Genomic DNA, 17695 nt, shown 5'->3' with positions numbered 1-17695 from the left:
TTCATTTACCATTTCAAATTGGGAAGATTCGGACGCAAATTTTTTTTGCATTTACAGGCCTCACGAACTAAACACGGCCCAACAAGCATGCGGAGCCAGGCGCTTGGCGCTTGGTCAGCAGGAGCGCAAACCAGCCTGCATTGCTGGAGATGCTCGCGAATCGCGTTTACAGCAATGCAGGTTGGAAGGGCCGTTTTGCACTATTGAGATCAGGCTTAGGGTCTATACACCCTATTAAATATGGCTGGAGCGCATTAGGTAAGCCTGGCTAGAGTCCTATGCATGCTACCAATCACACCCCTCGTGAATTCTGGAAGCCAGCCAGCCCCGAGCGACCGACACCGACGCGGAGTCGTGGTCCAACCCGGCTGGCGGGGCTGGGCTAACCTTAACCACCAAGGCACGCCGCGACCCGCCTCTCCATCAAATCATAAATACCCTCCCATCGCGACGCCAGGCTCAGATCAGATTCCGATCACCCGTGTTCCGCCCCCAATCTCCTCGTGTTCGCTTGTGTCGCTGTTTCCAGGGACGCCTCCGGCTCGTCGCTCCACAGAGATCTCCGCCTCCCACAAGGTATCGACCCAGTTCCTTGCTCCTTGCTCCGATCCCCATCTGGTAGAGATGCTGCTCCGATCGATGCGATTTCTGCGGTCTGAACCGGATCTAGCCTATAGTTTCTCGAGTGACTCAGTTATTTGCGATTTGTGATTTGCTTATTCATCGCGCCTCATCATTTATGCCTGGAGAAATCGAGGATTCGTATGCGGCGTCGGCGCTACTTGTTGATTTTAGAATTTAGATTAGGTCAGTGCGTTCTTGGTGCCGTTCGGTGCCTATCGAGTAGGGTTTTTTTTATTCATGTACAAATTACTTGCGAATCCGGTCCAATACTCGTACCTTGACATGCTTTTTGCCTGTGATTCTAGCAAATAAGTGGTCCTGGTATCGTGACATGCTTTTGGTACAATCTTAATAGCGTATTGGGACAAGTAGATGTAGTGCTATATGTTGTGTAGATCTGTGATACTTTTATCTGTTTCCACTGGTCTATAAGTGCTTCTGAGAATCATGGAAGATGAGACTAGTTTGATCATGGAGTTTATTGTGACTAGGAATACATGATTTGGTATCTTTTGATCAGATCATTTTATTTGTGAACGGAATCGTTATATGCCAATGAAGCTAGTTGAGGGAATAATGCAATATGATTTTGTATTTTATAAAATCTTAAGACTGCTGTTATTCATTAATGCTTCCAGAGACATTATAATCCATGAGTTCTATCTAAATTTAGTCTAGCCCTCTCGATGAGACTAGTTTGTTGCCTCGCATTCCGTCATCACTAGGAAGAACAAAACTTATTGTGCTGTGTACTTTTGGCATTTCTGTCTTATTTCCATCCTTTGTTGGATCATGTTAGTCTGTTCGATCAAATCCTGTTGTAGTTACTTTGCCCTGTATGGAGCATATGGACTTTTGTGATGTTGCATTTCAATATGCTCAAATACAAATCATATCATATCTCTACATAAACTCATGTTTGCAAGCTTTCTGATATTATTCTATTTGTCTGACACAGATGCAGATCTTTGTTAAGACCCTGACTGGCAAGACCATCACTCTTGAGGTCGAGAGCTCAGACACCATTGACAATGTCAAAGCCAAGATCCAGGACAAGGAGGGCATCCCCCCGGACCAGCAGAGGCTCATTTTCGCTGGGAAGCAGCTAAAGGATGGTCGCACCCTGGCTGACTACAACATCCAAAAGGAGTCGACTCTCCACCTTGTCCTGCGTCTGAGGGGTGGCATGCAGATTTTTGTGAAGACTCACTGGGAAGACCATCACTCTCGAGGTTGAGAGCTCCGACACCATCGACAATGTCAAGGCCAAGATTCAGGATAAGGAGGGCATCCCCCCGGACCAGCAGAGGCTCATCTTTGCTGGCAAGCAGCTTGAGGATGGTCGTACGCTAGCTGACTATAACATCCAGAAGGAGTCCACCCTCCACCTTGTCCTGCGTCTGAGGGGTGGCATGCAGATATTTGTGAAGACCCTCACCGGGAAGACCATAACTCTTGAGGTTGAGAGCTCCGACACCATCGACAATGTCAAGGCAAAGATTCAGGACAAAGAGGGAATCCCACCTGATCAGCAGAGGCTCATCTTTGCCGGAAAGCAACTTGAGGATGGGCGCACTCTGGCTGACTACAATATCCAGAAGGAATCTACTCTTCACTTGGTCCTCCGCCTCCGAGGAGGGATGCAGATCTTTGTAAAGACACTTACTGGGAAGACAATCACGCTGGAGGTCGAGAGCTCTGACACAATTGACAATGTTAAGGCCAAGATCCAGGACAAGGAGGGCATCCCACCAGACCAGCAGCGACTTATCTTTGCTGGGAAGCAGCTTGAGGATGGGCGCACATTGGCGGACTACAATATTCAGAAGGAATCTACACTTCATCTTGTCCTGCGTCTCAGGGGAGGGATGCAGATCTTTGTCAAGACATTGACTGGCAAGACAATCACCCTGGAGGTGGAGAGCTCCGACACCATTGATAATGTGAAGGCCAAAATCCAGGACAAGGAGGGAATTCCTCCAGATCAGCAGAGGCTTATCTTTGCCGGGAAGCAGCTGGAGGATGGACGTACCTTGGCAGATTACAACATCCAGAAGGAATCCACTCTTCATCTGGTCCTGCGGCTCCGTGGTGGCCTTGTTAACTAAGGGATCAAGCGGGAGTGCCCTGCTGTGGAGTTGATGTGGTTGGAACTTGTAGTTGTGATACCCTAGTACCTCGTAGTATTCTGTGTTTGGTCGTGTAAACTCTGCTATTACTTTCGCTTGGTCATGTAAACTCTGCTATTACTTTCGCATTCGTACTCAGTATTCCCAGTTTCTGTGTTCATTGATTGCAGTTTTTTCTTCCCCTGGCAACAATAGTTGCTTTTGTGCTCACTTTTGTCTAGATCCAGAAGCTAGAGGGAGTGTGTAGTATTCAACATGAATGCATTAGCTTGCCTGATCAATGTGTTTGTGCTGCTAGTAAGTTCTCCAAGTATCTGATGTTTGGAAGTAGTCATTTAGGATATTCGTTTGCTTCAGTTTGTGCTTGCTTGATCAGCTTTCGACTATGATGTTTGTGGCACGGTCTGGTGGGGCACACTAGCCAATTTACGGGCATATTTATCATTCACTTTTACTGTTCGGATTGTGCTTGGGTTTAACGTTTAACGTGTGAATTACTAAAAAAAAACGTTTAACGTGTGAATATCACTGCCCATTTGAACGCGGGCTACAGTACAGTAGTGGTAGTATATGACTTATGGAGTAATGTGGGGCTGGAGAGTTGCTAGCATGAAAACATGACTGCAAAGCATGACTTAAATGGAGCTTGAAAACTTCACTGCCAAACATACTTGTAGCGGGTTGGCTAGTCTAGCACTGTAGCGCTGCAACTTCTGGCCACTTGATATTTAGGGAAGCTGTGAATCACAGCCTGTGATACCCAACCTAGCTGCCATGCCAACAAGAGAACATGGGGGAGAAGAATGTGAAGGCGTACCAAATATCAAATATCGGCTTTGGTACCCGCTGGCCAGCAGGTACAGCTCGCCTTGCTGCATCTGCGCCCTGCCTTCAGCCTACCGCTACCAGTGTATCCGTCCAAATACCATGTCAGGCGGCAGCCACACTAGCAGAACATTCAGTGCTCCTGAACTTGCATTGGAATCGAGCTTTTATCCATCCACACCAGACGGAACTTTTCTTTGCGTCAAGGGCGAACCCAAATCCCCAGTGCGCAACTTGAATCAACTTGTTGCAAGACCAATCGGACAGCTTGGATTTATCTATGCGTTCCGTTTCGTCTTGCTCCTTGTGTAGGTCAAGGCCCAATCTGAAAGCAAGCGCGCTCGCTGCCTGCGAAGTCCTCCCCTAGTCCCCTCCAAATTTGTGGCTTCATTGCCAGCAGCTGTAAGTTACATGCTGCGCCAGTGGAAGAGCGAGGCAACGGAGACAGCGACGCTTGTTTGCAAAGCCTGCTGAACAGGGAACCCGATTCAAGGCGGCGTCCATTGAGCATCCACCCGTCGTCGTTTTGGGGGTGTTCGATCGGGTGTTGGTTGTTCAGTTACTAATCACACTTAGCTTCACTAGTCTGAATGTCTGACCCAATTTAGCCTGGGCCTGGGGTTGCATGCGTTTCCTATTTCCCCTCGTTTCCGGCTGCCGGAACCGCCGCTGGCGGCGGTGATGTCCATACAAACCCCACCGCATGCTCCCAGGCACGAATTTTGTCCGTCAATCTAGGCAGGAACGAGTCAACCCCCGTCCTTGCTGGTCGTCGTAGGAACCAACCATTCGAGCGTCGGGACGCCGTGTCTCTTCTTCGGAGGTCGATGTGCGCGTACGTAGCCCCGTTTGGTCGCACTCGCACCAGAATACAGCTAGCGAAAACTTGTAACCAGTTTCCGGAAACTTACTCGCAAGTAGAAGCCTATTAGCACTACGTTTTCAGATCTTCTCCATCGATCCTAGCTTAGTATTACTTTGTTTTATTCATGTCACAACTGCTAGCTTCACCGGAAGGCTTTGTGCTCGGCGGAGTCGGAGATTTATTTTGCAGGGATCCTTGGAGACCATATTCTTGTGAACAGCCGTGATACAAAAAAAAAACACCACGAGCTACCTTCTCGATCCTACCGAAGGACTCACGTGGATGCGGTCAGAGACTGAGAGCCAACTAACCGAGCCCTAGTACACGTGATTAGCACAAGAACAACTCAGACAAACCGGATATGAAAAGCTTGATCAGCCAATCCTCGGGAGCCTCGCATCTCGGGAACGACGTCCCCGTCCACCGGTCTGGATCCAGGCTGCGGCGCCGTGCTGCTCCGGCGGCGGGGCATGCAAGTCGCGCTCAGATTCCTCCGGAAAACAGGCGGCAAAACCGCCCAATGCAAGAGAGAACACGCCAGCGAGCAGGTTGCTTTCGCCCCGCCGGTAGGCCGTAGCTGGATGACCACTCCCGTGTGGCCCGGGTGACAGCGGCTCAGTCCTCCTGCAGTTACTGTAGACGATTTGTTTCGGCCGTAGCTGAGCCTCCCCGTCGCCGACTACCGCAGCCTCGCGGTCGCGATCTAGCGACCAATACCTTGGAGCTAGCTAGCCGCTAGCCGGCCGTGTGACGCGACGCGGACGGCGACGGGCGGCGGCAATGCCGCGCCCGTGCGGTCCTATCACGGAGGCCGAACACGCCGCACCGCAGCGGCGCCGGTGCGTTCACTCGTCAAGAACTCGCGCACTATGCATTCACATGGAGCAAAGCGATCTGCAGCGTCGCCATGGTTGTGGCTGGCTGCTACCGTGGCGACAATCTTGGGAACCGGCCATCCGGGTAGTCAGCAAAAGGTTGGCACGGGCGCAGGGCAATCAGATTCCGGCCGGATTCCATCGGGTTTCCTTCGACAAAATACTCCTCCTTTTATCGCGTCATAAAAGGCAGCCACGTGACGCGGCGCCAATTAAATTACACAGTGATAACTCGGCACCGCCGTGCTCGAAGAATCGATATATACGCTCCCACGCGCGCGCGCCTCATTCAAGTCACAAGCCGCGCGGCGCGGAAAGCTCTTCCTCGCGCTCGCGCTCAAAAGCGCAGCGACACGCGCGGGCAGCTGGGCCGCCGGCATTATTCAATCCGCCCACGCGCGATGGGTGAGATCGGCGCGGACGACCGCGGCTTGGCGGCGCCCGGCAAGGAGGAGGAGGGCGTCGCCGCCGGCGGCGAGGAGGAGGAGGAGGAGTCGCCGATCGAGCAGGTGCGGCTGACGGTGCCGCCGACCGACGACCCGTCGCTGCCGGTGTGGACGTTCCGGATGTGGAGCATCGGGCTGCTGTCGTGCGCGCTCATGAGCTTCCTCAACCAGTTCTTCACCTACCGGACGGAGCCCCTCATCGTGACGCAGGTCACGGTGCAGGTGGCGTCGCTGCCCGTGGGCCACTTCATGGCCCGGGTGCTGCCGCGCACCAGGCGCCGGGCGCCCGCGCTGCTCGGCGGCGGCGAGTGGAGCCTCAACCCGGGGCCCTTCAACATGAAGGAGCACGTGCTCATCTCCATCTTCGCCAACGCCGGCTTCGCCTTCGGCGGCGGCAACGCCTACGCCGTCGGCATCATCGACATCATCCGCGCCTTCTACCACCGCCACATCTCATTCCACACCGCCTGGCTCCTCGTCATCACCACGCAGGTACCCAGCTAGCTAGCTTCGGCGAGGTTTCTTTCATCGTTACTGTTCTTGCCGCCAACTAACTGTGCCGTCAACTTGCTTGTTCGTGGAATTTCTTGCTCTTGCTTCATCAATGGCTGCTTCAATTCAAGGTGCTCGGATACGGGTGGGCGGGGCTGATGCGCAAGTACGTGGTGGAACCCGCGCACATGTGGTGGCCGAGCACGCTCGTCCAGGTCTCCCTCTTCCGGTGAGCGCCAGTTTTACTGCCACACTACTTACTCCGCTTCAGTAAAACCAAGCTGGTGCTGTGCTTCCTTTCTGTGATCTTGCCTTCGGTTTTCTAAATGTTCTTTTCCTCAATTACCGCGTTCTTCAGTTTGGTCAGATTTTGGTTGCCGTTTGCGTTTGGATTTTCGGAGGCCGGCGAGACTATCGCGTTCGTTGGTTCTTTAAATTTTACTGCTCTTCACCTCGGGTTGGTCGTTTGGTTTGGTTTGGTTTCTCCTACAGGTACAGCCACGCCAGCTCGCGTGCGTCTGTACTCTGTAGCTTTGCATAGAGCATCTAGTAGTACATGTACAACTTTTAAGTCACTTTCTGACTTTTTTTTTTGCCAACAAGGAGTTAAAATATAGAGAGAGCTGAGAACTATGGGCGCATAGTAAACTGACAAAACTTGCGATGGAATCCAAACCTAGGTGTTTGGTTTAGCGATCTTTGACACATTCATGTGAGCTTACCAATCTTTGACAGCATATAGGAGGATGGATGACATGTTGGCATGTTGCCGTTCTTCTTTCCTGGAGACAAGCGTTACATGGGGTTGTCACGAAAGCGTTGTTTTGACGTAGGGGAATCTAATCTGGCTTTCCGATGACATTAACAAGACAAAAACAAAGTTAAACGGATAAAATTTTAAAGAGGAAGAATCTTGAGAGCATCATGATGCATGAGTTGGACGATCTCTTTCTCTTCACACGATAGATGGTCCTCTCGACCTCTCAGCAACTGACTCAAGAATGGATGGGCTTTAGTACCCCACCACGAACATGGTAGTGTGCAGGCACTGGATTGAGTGATGGATTACGGATTGGCCGCTGATGGGTGCCTGATGGGATCCTCAATAATTGCAGAGAAAATTTCAGCTTAGGAATCTGTGTCCCCACACGCACCAAGGACAAGGTTGTTCGGTCCAAAAAAGAAGCGGACGGAGTTTTGTTTTCAGACATGCATTGCTTGCAAAACTTTTTTCTTTTCGTATCAACTCTGGTATCAGTAGGCGTTATCCAGGCCGAATGATATGGAGGTACATGGTTGAGGTTGTGAGGTTGATTTTCTTTAGAAAAGAAAGCTAGGACTAGCTAGTGCGGGTGGGGAAGATTTTGCCCTTAGGTACTCGTCGCAAGATCTTTTGACGAGCGCACAAGAGAAAAGAGTGGCCCAGCTTTTGTGTTATACCTGTGCAGCGGTGACAGGTCATCGATCTGTACTGCAAACCTGCAATTTTACCTGCACTTCAAAGAGAGTAGAGTATTGTTTGCCCTTGCATATCAGCAGCTCAGTGTCCTTTTGGGCCGACTACACCTGTTATTGCTCTTTGCTAATCCCATCACAGTTCGTACTAGTTTTCTTGACTAGCTCCACCTATAACTGAACTAACCAAGGCACTATTATCTAGACACTAGGTGATACTGAATGTCTGAATCTTGTCAACCTGTATTGCAGTGCAGCTCGTTAGAGGTTTGTCTGTTGTTATTTGATACCTCTTACCTGAAAGATCAGCATCTCTTTTCTATCAGAACGCGAGATCCCAAAGCGATATAGCCCATGATTGCGGTGGCGTCACTCTGACGGCCCCGCTTCGTCGTCCCGGCATCACGAGTCCCGTTCGCGACGTTGTTTCCCCTGCATCGCTAGATTTTTTTAGGGGGGGGGGGGGGGGGGGGGGGGGGGGGGGGGGACGAAGAATTTTTATTCCACAGATCCCGGCAAGCCGGTGATGTTAGAGGTTTGTCCGTTGTTATTTGATACCTCTTACCTGAAAGATCAGCATCTCTTTTCTATCAGAACGCGAGATCCCAAAGCGATATAGCCCATGATTGCGGTGGCGTCACTCTGACGGCCCCGCTTCGTCGTCCCGGCATCACGAGTCCCGTTCGCGACGTTGTTTCCCCTGCATCGCTAGATTTTTTTAGGGGGGGGGGACGAAGAATTTTTATTCCACAGATCCCGGCAAGCCGGTGATGGAAGGGTGCAAGGCACCAACTTTAAGGCCCTCGGCCGAGTTACAAGAAATTTGGGAGAGACTAGAGACAATATGAACAACAGAGATACACAAAGAAGCAGAAGAACACAACTCACTAGCAAATCAAAGGCTAGCTAAGACCGAAGCTGACGACAAGCCACCGATCATCTGCTAGCACCACCACCGAAACAGCATGCTTGCCGGAGTCATTGGGATCATTGCATCCACACCACCTCTTGTATCTACACCGCTCCGCTCTCACCCTCCATCTGAGGGACCGCCCTGCGGAGTGGGGACTAAAGGAGGTGCAGACCGCGCAAGCAACAACTCGCCGGAGAACGACGACCTTCCTTGGGAATGATGGTGACACCTGCGGCACATCCGAGCTCCACGTACTACCATCCGACGCCATCCAAGGGGAGGAAGCCTTGAAGGGGAATGACGGAAGAGGTGGAAACGCCACTCGGCATTAGATTTGATGGAACCACCAGGAAGAGCGCCGACGAAGCAGAGGCACCGGGAGAGGATACTAGTCGAGCCACAGCAACCGCCTGCAGCTAGAGCAAGCAAACCAAGAGGAGTAGCGAGTACGAAGACCCCTGAAAACTGCCAACCCGCTGCAAGATCTTCAAAGACGGTGCCCACAGCTAGGACACGACATCAGGGATGCCGCCACCGCCCGTCCGGTAGAACCGGAGCAAGGGTTTTCACCCGAAGATCAAGCGAGAAGGAGCAAGACGGCGCCTCCAGGGAGGATTGCGGCGCCAAAGGCATCGCCGCCGTCAGCCCGAGAGCGAGCAAGGCTTTCGCCAAGAACTCCTTCACGCCGAGATGCGAGAGCAATGGAACAGGGGGCTTCAGAACCATCTACCTCACCAGCACCGGGGATTCGGGAGGCCTGCTTGGCCCGCCACATGGGGTCGTCCGGCCGCCGCGGACACAGGACAGGCTGTGCAAGCTGCCGCACGGGAGGAGGCTGCCGTCACGGACCACCTCCATAGCCACTCGTCGCCCGATGCGCGGGCCGTTGCCGCGCCGCAGCACCCCATGGGGACCCGGATCCTGGCGCGAAGCATGGGGCCGCCGCCCAGAGGTTGGGGCCGCCGCCGGTTCAGGCTGCACGCTCGCAGCCGCTCTGCCGCAGCGGGGGAGCCTGGACGCCTGCGGCCGTCGCCGCGGGGAGGCAACCGCCAGATCCGGGGCAGGAGGCGCGAGATCCGGCCAACGAGGGCCCGGATCTGCCCGCCGGCCACCGGAGTTGAGGGAGAAGTGGAGAGGAGGTGAGGGGTGGAGATGCGGAGAGGAGAGGGGTTGTGGGGACTGCGGACGTAGCTCACTTGAGCGCCGCCGCTGCCGCCGCCCGCCGGAGAGCGGCGGCGGCCGGAGGGGAGGTGGGAGGGGGCGGCGGGGAGGGGAGCGGTGGTCGCCTCGCGAGGGAGACGACGCGGAGGTTTCTCCTTTCTTCGCCCCGATTTGTTTTTCAATATGTCTTCCCTGCATCGCTAGATGATAAAGAGGATGTCTCTCTTACCAATTTGGCAGCTAGTTTATTGATACTCAGACTCAGCTAGCGCCCATCTATACAGAAACAACAACTTGTTGCACTGTGTGGCTAGCTGAGCCTCTGAACCTGGTTATCTTCACCTCCCTGTATCCAGACGCTAGACCGAACGATCAAGTCTCCGTGGAATATACAGAAGAAAAGCCAAGCTATAGCCTTGAGTCGCCCGATGGGCTGCTCCGTTTGTGCCATGGGGGCCGGTCCAAGTCCAGGAGAACGGAACGGGTGGGGACAGCGACGCCCGGGTCGGCGCTTCTCTGCCAGTTCTAGACGAAGACGAACTCGCTTGGTGTTTCCTAGTCACTGAACCAGTTGAACGAATGTGAACGGTTGAACGAATGAACACGCCCGCGGCCCGCCCACACCCCGCGCATGGCTGCGAGTCTGCGAGGCCTGACTGCTCGCGCCGTCGCGCGTGGTCCGGGCGCGCGTCCAAGTGGCCCTGAAAAGTCGGGCGCGCCAGCAATCCTTGCACATGCTCGCACACTTGCGTTCCTGGCCATGCGTGTTAGGCTTGGGGCTTGGGCTTGGATGTTTGCATACGCGCTCTGAAAGAGACGCCGCGTGTTACTGACAACAGATAAGAAACATGCATTGTATTGTATTCTGGTATAGCTAAACAGGATTTGAAATGTGATCCTCGCAGTGCCGACCTGCCATTCCGCACTGCGGTTGCTTAACGAGGTGATCAGCTATGCTATGTAGTATTGGGTTGCACCCACTGTTTGATGGGAGAAAGAAATCTGAAGATTTGCTCTAAGGTTCTGTATCCAAATTTCTGCACTGCTTCTACGGCTGCAGTATATACATTTGGTCTGGTAAAACTGCGGGTGGGTTAGTCCGAGTCCGAGCATGCCATTCAGGACTAGTATCTTGTTTACATAAGCAAACTTGTGAATCAAATACGATGAATTGGTTGCCTCAAACCACGAGGCAACCGTGGTTAGCAATCAACAATCATCGCAACAATTGGTTGCCTCAAAATGAAACATAATTGATTTGTTAGCACGATGATACAGTCTGATTCAAGACCAGCTATAGTTACAGCACCCGCTGCATATTTTCATGTTTCAGCTGTAGAAATGCTACTAACAACAGCTCTGATCATGTCCTCAATGTTGAAACAGGGCACTGCACGAGAAGGACGATGCTGCCGCCGCAGGTTCGCGCCAGATCTCCCGCTCCAAGTTCTTCATGGTGGCGCTTGCGTGCAGCTTCGCATGGTACGCCGTTCCAGGCTACCTCTTCCCGGCACTGACATCCATCTCATGGGTGTGCTGGGTGTTCTCCAAGTCCGTGACGGCGCAGCAGCTGGGGTCGGGCATGAGGGGCCTTGGCCTCGGCGCCTTCACACTCGACTGGTCCACGGTCTCCTCCTTCCTCTTCAGTCCCCTCATCTCGCCCTTCTTCGCCATCGTCAACATCTTCTTTGGCTATGTGTTCTTCGTCTACCTGATCATGCCGATAGCATACTGGGGGTTCAACCTGTACAATGCCAAGACATTCCCCATCTTCTCCTCGCACCTGTTCATGTCAAACGGCACCAAGTACGACATCCCTTCAATTGTCAACAGTCAGTTTCAGCTTGATAAGGATGCGTACAATGAGCGTGGCAAAGTCAACCTCAGCATATTCTTCGCACTTACTTATGGGTTCAGCTTCGCCACCATTGCAGCCACCATAACGCATGTCGGGCTCTTCTATGGAAAGTATGACATCTCAACTTAGTACATGGGAAACAAACACATGCTCTGATTGCGTGTGGCTTCCGAACTGAAATGCATGTTTTTTCTCTAAGACGGGACATACCTATGTGCAGGGAAATCTACCGCCGCTTCAAAGCATCTCAGAATGAGAAGCCTGACATCCACACAAAGTTGATGAAGAAGTATGATGACATCCCTGCGTGGTGGTTCTACTCGCTGATGGCGCTTTCCGTTACAGTGTCCCTCCTCCTCTGCACTGTACTGAAGCGTGAGGTCCAGCTCCCTTGGTGGGGCCTTATCTTCGCGTGTGGCATGGCATTCATCTTCACCCTTCCCATCAGCATCATCACTGCGACAACCAACCAGGCAAGTAGCAGATTAGCATGTTCAGATGTTTTCTACAAAATAAAAATAAAAATGAGAGATGCTTCAGATATTGTCTTGCATTGTGATCATTTACTTAAAAAAGTTGACAGACCCTCCAAAATGCATTGTGCAGACACCTGGTCTGAATGTGATCACTGAGTATGTCATGGGACTAATTATGCCGGGCTATCCTATTGCGAACGTCTGCTTCAAGGTTTATGGCTACATGAGCATGTCACAGGCTGTTGCTTTCCTCTCAGACTTCAAGCTTGGCCACTATATGAAGATCCCTCCCAAGTCCATGTTCCTTGTTCAGGTAATAAATGGAAGTCCCTAATGCATTGTTCTTGCAAGTAAATTGGTGACATGTATAAAAAACAAAAGGTACTAACCTTCAGGTTCTGTATTTGCTTAGTTTGTTGGTACTATCGTGGCTGGCACGGTTAACATTGGGACGGCATGGTGGCTGCTCGGCTCCATCAAGGACATCTGCTCAGATTCACTCCCACCAGACAGCCCATGGACATGCCCTGGTGACCGTGTGTTCTTCGATGCATCAGTGATCTGGGGCCTTGTTGGTCCGATGCGCATCTTTGGGTCAGCTGGGAATTACAGCGTCCTCAACTGGTTTTTCCTCATTGGCGCAGCAGGCCCAGTTATTGTATACGCTCTCCACAGGATGTTCCCCAACCAGAGGTGGATACCATTGATCAATCTGCCAGTACTCCTTGGTGCAACGGCCTTCATGCCCCCAGCAACGCCTGTGAACTATAACTCATGGCTGTTCATTGGCACCATCTTCAATTTCTTTGTGTTCCGGTACCGGAAGAAGTGGTGGACAAGGTACAACTACATTCTCTCTGCTGCGCTTGACGCTGGAGTTGCATTCATGGGGGTGGTGCTGTACTTCTCACTGACAATGGAGAAGAAAAGCATCGATTGGTGGGGCACAGCTGGAGAACACTGTCCCCTAGCCTCGTGCCCTACAGCTAAAGGGGTGGACTTGGGTCCCGATAGTGTCTGCCCAGTGTTCTAAGTTTGGATCTATAGGTACAGCTGCAAGATTAGTTGATCAATTCAAGTCATGTTGGGCCGTAAATTTGTGCTGTGTAAACATCATAGCCTGTATACTTATAGTCGATTTCACAGAAGGAAAGATCTAAACAACTGCCAACAACAGTGGTGTTAGTGTAACATGTTTGTCATTTGGGCAATGCAAATGCATGCTAGTTCCTGAATGCTAAAAATTTGCTCATCCCTCCAAAACCATGTACCTGTAAGAGAAGAACAATTTCACATAAGGAAAGATCTAAACAACTGCCAATATTAATGGTTTTAGTGTAACATGTTTGTCATTTGGGCAATGCAAAGGCATGGTAGGTCTTGAATGCTAAAAATTTACTCATGCATGGGACATGCCCTCCAAAACCATGCAGTATCAGTTTATATGATGACAGCGGATTTACACAGCGGAAAAATGGTTTGCAACAACAATATATATGTTCTGCAGGGTACACAGAGAAATTACTAGGGAAATGATACTGATTTAGGGCATTCATCTACGCAAAGGTGAACCATGCCTACAATAGTGCCCTCTGGGTTCTGGCCTCATCCCCTACTGCTAAAGGCATGCTACGTTCTAGGCTAGGAGTCTAACAGACCAAGAAATGGCTGCAATATCAGTTATGAACTTATTCTCCATTCCAGTTATGTTAGCGCCACAAATGATGTAAGGCATCAATCATTTGGATAGCACAAAGTCATGCTACTGATGCCAATACCTGGATGCTACAATTTTACTCAATCCTTGCACCAAAAACCATGCATAAGAATCTCAAATTTACGAAGGGCACCACCAAATATTCAATAATTCAAGTGACAGCACATTCACAGCTGAAAAACTTCATTTCGATTTGCAAGTTAGAGTACATACGTTCTGCAGTCTGCATAATAGTCCGCATAGAGAAACAAGCCCACATATGGTACCTTACTCGAACATACGACACCAATCTAGCCATTTATCGGCACGGAGAACAACAAAATTTCACAATTGGGACTATAAAAAGGAAGCTGAGAGATGCGATACCCATGGGGATTGGGAACAGCGACTCGCGAGACTCTTCGTTCCGCTCTACGGGAGGCGGCCGCGGTTGAGGAGGCCGAGTGTGTGGCGCGCGGCGTCGAGTAGGTCCCTGATGTTGTGGAGCGACCTCTCCTCGGCGCCGAAGAGGAAGATGGCGCGGCACTCCGCCTTCTTCGCCATCCGCGCCGCGTACCCCAGCGGCAGCTCCGGCGAGTTCAGCGCCCGCAGGATCTGCCTGTACAGCGACAGCACCACCGGCCGGTTCCGCGCCAGATCCTCCGCCGTCGCCCAGATCAGCCCGCTGCCACCGCCTCCCTTCGCCATCCTTCCGCCGCCGTGTTTGCCTCGCCGCACCACTGGAAACGAGAGGGTTTGGGTTGGGAATTGGTAGCCGTCGGGGGAAGAAGACTAGAGCGAGGCGCCACGCTATTGGGCCCACAACCCACTATATCTTCGTGGGGAGTAAATGGGCTTGATAGTCCATGACAGCCCAGGGGTTTGTGGTCCCACAAGTCGCCACGTCATAGTTCTCCAGGTTTAGGCACCGCACCACCGGCATCAGATCAGCCTTGTGCTCCTACGAAACCGCCACCAAAATGCGCGCGCGACGGTTCCATTTCTGCCGCCCCATTTCGTTCCCGTTCCCAGACGGAGGGCGAGGCCGTTGGGATCGCATCCGCGGAGGTGAGCACTCAGATTTTGAAATTCCTTCCGTTTGCGATTAAGCGTGTTTCTTATTTTCCCTGAGCAACTATGCTAGGTTATTTCACAGATGTATTTGGGGATCTTGATTAGGATTAGCTTGGTTGCAGATTGATGCCTGATAGATTGTGCTATAGGGTCTCTTGTTCGTGGTTGTCTGAATCTTGTTCATCGTTCTGGTTTGCGAATGCCTAGAATTTCGAAGCCTGTCCGTTTGTAGATTCAGACATTTCAGATTTCCTACCAAAGGCAACACAACGTTCTCTTTGATTTATTTAAATCATGTGTTATTGCTTCAAGTGGTACTGTTCAGATGCCCTTCGCCAAAGTGGATGCTTGCAATTTCTGTAAAGAAACATTTGTAGTCATTTCCGCACCCCCGCCCCCCCCCCCCCCCCCCCCCCCCCCCCCCCCCCCCCCGCCCCCAAAAAAAATGCTTAGCAACTTCATATTGAGATCGAGATACTTTATCTGGGCAAGGAATGGATTGTGTTTTCTGCGTTCCTCCCGTTCACTAGCTGTGCCAACCATTAATTTACAATCAAACTGCTGATTATTCTTTTCGTTTCATTTTTTTTTGAAGGCAAGCATGACTGGCACAATAAAGGTCCACAATGTCTCGCTTAATGCATCAGAGCAAGATATTAGCGAGTTCTTTTCTTTCTCTGGTGACATAGTATACGTCGAACTGCAAAGGTTAGTGCCGTATGATCTCCATGATATCATTTGTACAAAACACGCATTATTTAACCAAGAATGCTTTGTAGTTGTGATGAGCGGTCACAGTTTGCCTACATCACGTTTGGAGATAATCAAGGAGCAGAGAGGGCTATGCTTCTTACGGTATTGGACTATTGGTTCTTCCATTAGTTAACAGTCTTTGCTACAAACTACTGACGATTATGCTGATCCTAATACGCTTTAACTGTTGAATAAGTAGTGGGAATTACATAATGATTTTGTTGACAGAAAGATAGCTACACCAATGCTTTTCTTTTTCTAGCTTTTGAGTCCTATATTCGATATGAACATACAGCCTGCGTATATGGTTTCTGCCATGAAACTGCGATGCCATGTGTAGTGTGTTTATGTTGTCATTGGTCGCTAAGTATGAGTTTTTCCATCTTTCCTTGGATTTCCCTTTTGTGCCATAATATCTTTTCCTGTATTAATAATAAACTTTGTGACTTCGTACACTGTTTCTCTATCATGCAAATATGTGCTTTTGTGCAGGGTGCGACGATAGCAGATATGGCTGTCATCATCACACCAGCCACTGATTACAAGCTGCCGACATCTGTTTTAGCTGATTTAGAGGTAGAACCATGCCATAATAAAATCTCCCATTAGCAAATTACTTTCAGCAATCTCAAACTCCTAATACTGCTTCCGCATTATCAGTCAAAAAATGCTGGTGGCATGGAATCTGCCCTTCGGAAGGCAGAGGATATTGTCGGTTCTATGCTAGCCAAAGGATTTGTTCTTGGCATGGATGCTGTTGAAAAGGCGAAGGCTTTTGATGAAAAGCATCAGCTCACATCGACTGCAACTGCCAAAGTCGCTTCCCTTGACAAAACAATGGGCCTAAGCCAGAAATTCAACACCAGTACCATAGTTGTGAATGAGAAAATGAAGGAAATGGATGAGAAATACCAGGTTGCAGAGAAGACCAAGTCAGCAATAGCTGCTGCTGAACAGACCGTCTCAACTGCCAGTTCTGCTATCATGAGCAACAGGTATGTCCTTACAGGGGCAGCATGGGTAACTGGTGCCTACAACAAGGTTGCAACCACGGCAACTGATGTTGGCGCTAAGGCAAAGGAAAGGATGGTGGCCGAGCAGGAGGGAGAGCATCGAGACCGTGAACTCGATAGGACTCATTTGCCTGAAAGCTCCGAAGCGTATGAGCAAGAGTGCAGGCTTCAGGAAGGCTCTGGAAATCTAGGAAGTCCTGAAACAACTCAGCAGGAGAGCAAGCACCAAGAGGGTGAACGTCAAATGAGTAACGTGCCAGGCAACACTGAAACGGTTAAAGACCAGCCCAAAAATCAGGAGGGTGAAATCGCAGTGGCCCATGTGCAAGAAAACACTGATATAGTTGAGGAGCCTAACCACAATGAGACTGAACTATGCAAGTCCAATATTCCAGACAGCCTTCTGATGGCTGAACAAACTGAGCAGGAGCACAAGCAACCGAGTGGTGAGTTTGCCAAGACCCACGTCCCTGGAAGCCCTGTCACTATTCCAGTCACCATGGCCACTATTGACGGAAATTCTAGCAACAGTCCCAAGAAGCCTGAATCTGCCCAGGGATTTCTGTAATATACATACGATTAGAGTGACAACAATAGTTTCTTTCAGTTCTTGCTATTGGATCTGCTATCCTACAGGCTTAATTGTTTTCAGGCAATGTTAGTTTTCCTTCAGCTTTTGATGTTGGATTTGCCATCCTTTAGTGTTGTTTTTAGGCAATGATAGTTTCATTTAGCTCTTAGCTGTTGAATGTGTCATCCTTCAATGATGTTTTCAGACATAATGGAGGTGATAATTTTGTACTAACAATCAATTGGTGTTCTTTGGGTATTATTATCGTGAAGCTGCAACTTGAGTTGTCTTCTAAAGTCTTTTCTTTGGTGATGAATTGTTTTAGCATCTGTGCTGGGACTATGCCAGTACCTGTCCATTTCAACCTTGTTCTGAGGCTGATTCAACTTTGGGATCTTGCTAAAAAGGGGCATTTTGTATGCAAAACATGTCTCAGCTGGAAGGTTGTGAATTTGGACCATTATCCACT

General features: G+C 50.5%; 3 protein-coding genes and 1 pseudogene across 5 annotated transcripts; 3 read left to right on the top strand and 1 right to left on the bottom strand.

Moving 5' to 3' along the window:
- The first annotated feature begins 414 nt into the window (after window positions 1–414).
- LOC120639226 lies at window positions 415–2922 on the top strand (annotated as a pseudogene). The gene is made up of 2 exons (XR_005661329.1): window positions 415–576; window positions 1583–2922. The product of XR_005661329.1 is annotated as a polyubiquitin-like (transcript).
- Window positions 2923–5719: 2797 nt separating this feature from the next.
- Window positions 5720–13460, top strand: LOC120639168 (oligopeptide transporter 4-like). Its single transcript, XM_039915184.1, has 6 exons — window positions 5720–6256; window positions 6388–6485; window positions 11172–11753; window positions 11864–12116; window positions 12250–12432; window positions 12532–13460. Exons 1-6 carry the CDS (start codon window positions 5720–5722, stop codon window positions 13150–13152), a joined length of 2274 nt encoding a protein of 757 aa, XP_039771118.1. The 3' UTR covers window positions 13153–13460.
- LOC120639206 lies at window positions 11961–14628 on the bottom strand. Of its 2 annotated transcripts, none has more exons than XM_039915203.1 (2): window positions 14203–14628; window positions 11961–12099 (listed from the first exon to the last, which is right to left on the bottom strand). In XM_039915203.1, exon 1 carries the CDS (start codon window positions 14521–14523, stop codon window positions 14248–14250), a length of 276 nt encoding a protein of 91 aa, XP_039771137.1. In that variant the 5' UTR covers window positions 14524–14628; the 3' UTR covers window positions 11961–12099; window positions 14203–14247. The 2 variants fall into 2 exon arrangements, with proteins under 2 accessions (XP_039771137.1, XP_039771142.1); XM_039915208.1 differs by lacking the exon at window positions 11961–12099 and adding an exon at window positions 13185–13390.
- Window positions 14629–14719: 91 nt separating this feature from the next.
- LOC120639181 (binding partner of ACD11 1-like) lies at window positions 14720–17522 on the top strand. Its single transcript, XM_039915192.1, has 5 exons — window positions 14720–14883; window positions 15485–15597; window positions 15669–15744; window positions 16135–16218; window positions 16303–17522. Exons 2-5 carry the CDS (start codon window positions 15491–15493, stop codon window positions 17221–17223), a joined length of 1188 nt encoding a protein of 395 aa, XP_039771126.1. The 5' UTR covers window positions 14720–14883; window positions 15485–15490; the 3' UTR covers window positions 17224–17522.
- Window positions 17523–17695: the final 173 nt, after the last annotated feature.

The sequence above is a fragment of the Panicum virgatum genome, chromosome 1K, assembly GCF_016808335.1.
Source record: "Panicum virgatum strain AP13 chromosome 1K, P.virgatum_v5, whole genome shotgun sequence".
Lineage (NCBI taxonomy): Eukaryota > Viridiplantae > Streptophyta > Magnoliopsida > Poales > Poaceae > Panicum > Panicum virgatum.
The sequence above is the reverse complement of the archived record's forward strand: the minus strand, read 5'-3'. Positions and strand labels throughout refer to the sequence as shown.

What these genes read in the sequence shown, in the direction of transcription:
- LOC120639168 (XM_039915184.1), top strand. Translation starts at nt 5,720, where the DNA reads ATGGGTGAGATCGGCGCGGACGACCGCGGCTTGGCGGCGCCCGGCAAG. An exon ending in TCCTCGTCATCACCACGCAG is followed by an intron (nt 6,257 to 6,387) that starts GTACCCAGCTAG and finishes CTTCAATTCAAG; the next exon opens with GTGCTCGGATACGGGTGGGC. An exon ending in GTCCAGGTCTCCCTCTTCCG is followed by an intron (nt 6,486 to 11,171) that starts GTGAGCGCCAGT and finishes ATGTTGAAACAG; the next exon opens with GGCACTGCACGAGAAGGACG.
- LOC120639206 (XM_039915203.1), bottom strand. Translation starts at nt 14,523, where the DNA reads ATGGCGAAGGGAGGCGGTGGCAGCGGGCTGATCTGGGCGACGGCGGAG.
- LOC120639181 (XM_039915192.1), top strand. Translation starts at nt 15,491, where the DNA reads ATGACTGGCACAATAAAGGTCCACAATGTCTCGCTTAATGCATCAGAG. An exon ending in GTATACGTCGAACTGCAAAG is followed by an intron (nt 15,598 to 15,668) that starts GTTAGTGCCGTA and finishes AATGCTTTGTAG; the next exon opens with TTGTGATGAGCGGTCACAGT. An exon ending in AGAGGGCTATGCTTCTTACG is followed by an intron (nt 15,745 to 16,134) that starts GTATTGGACTAT and finishes GCTTTTGTGCAG; the next exon opens with GGTGCGACGATAGCAGATAT.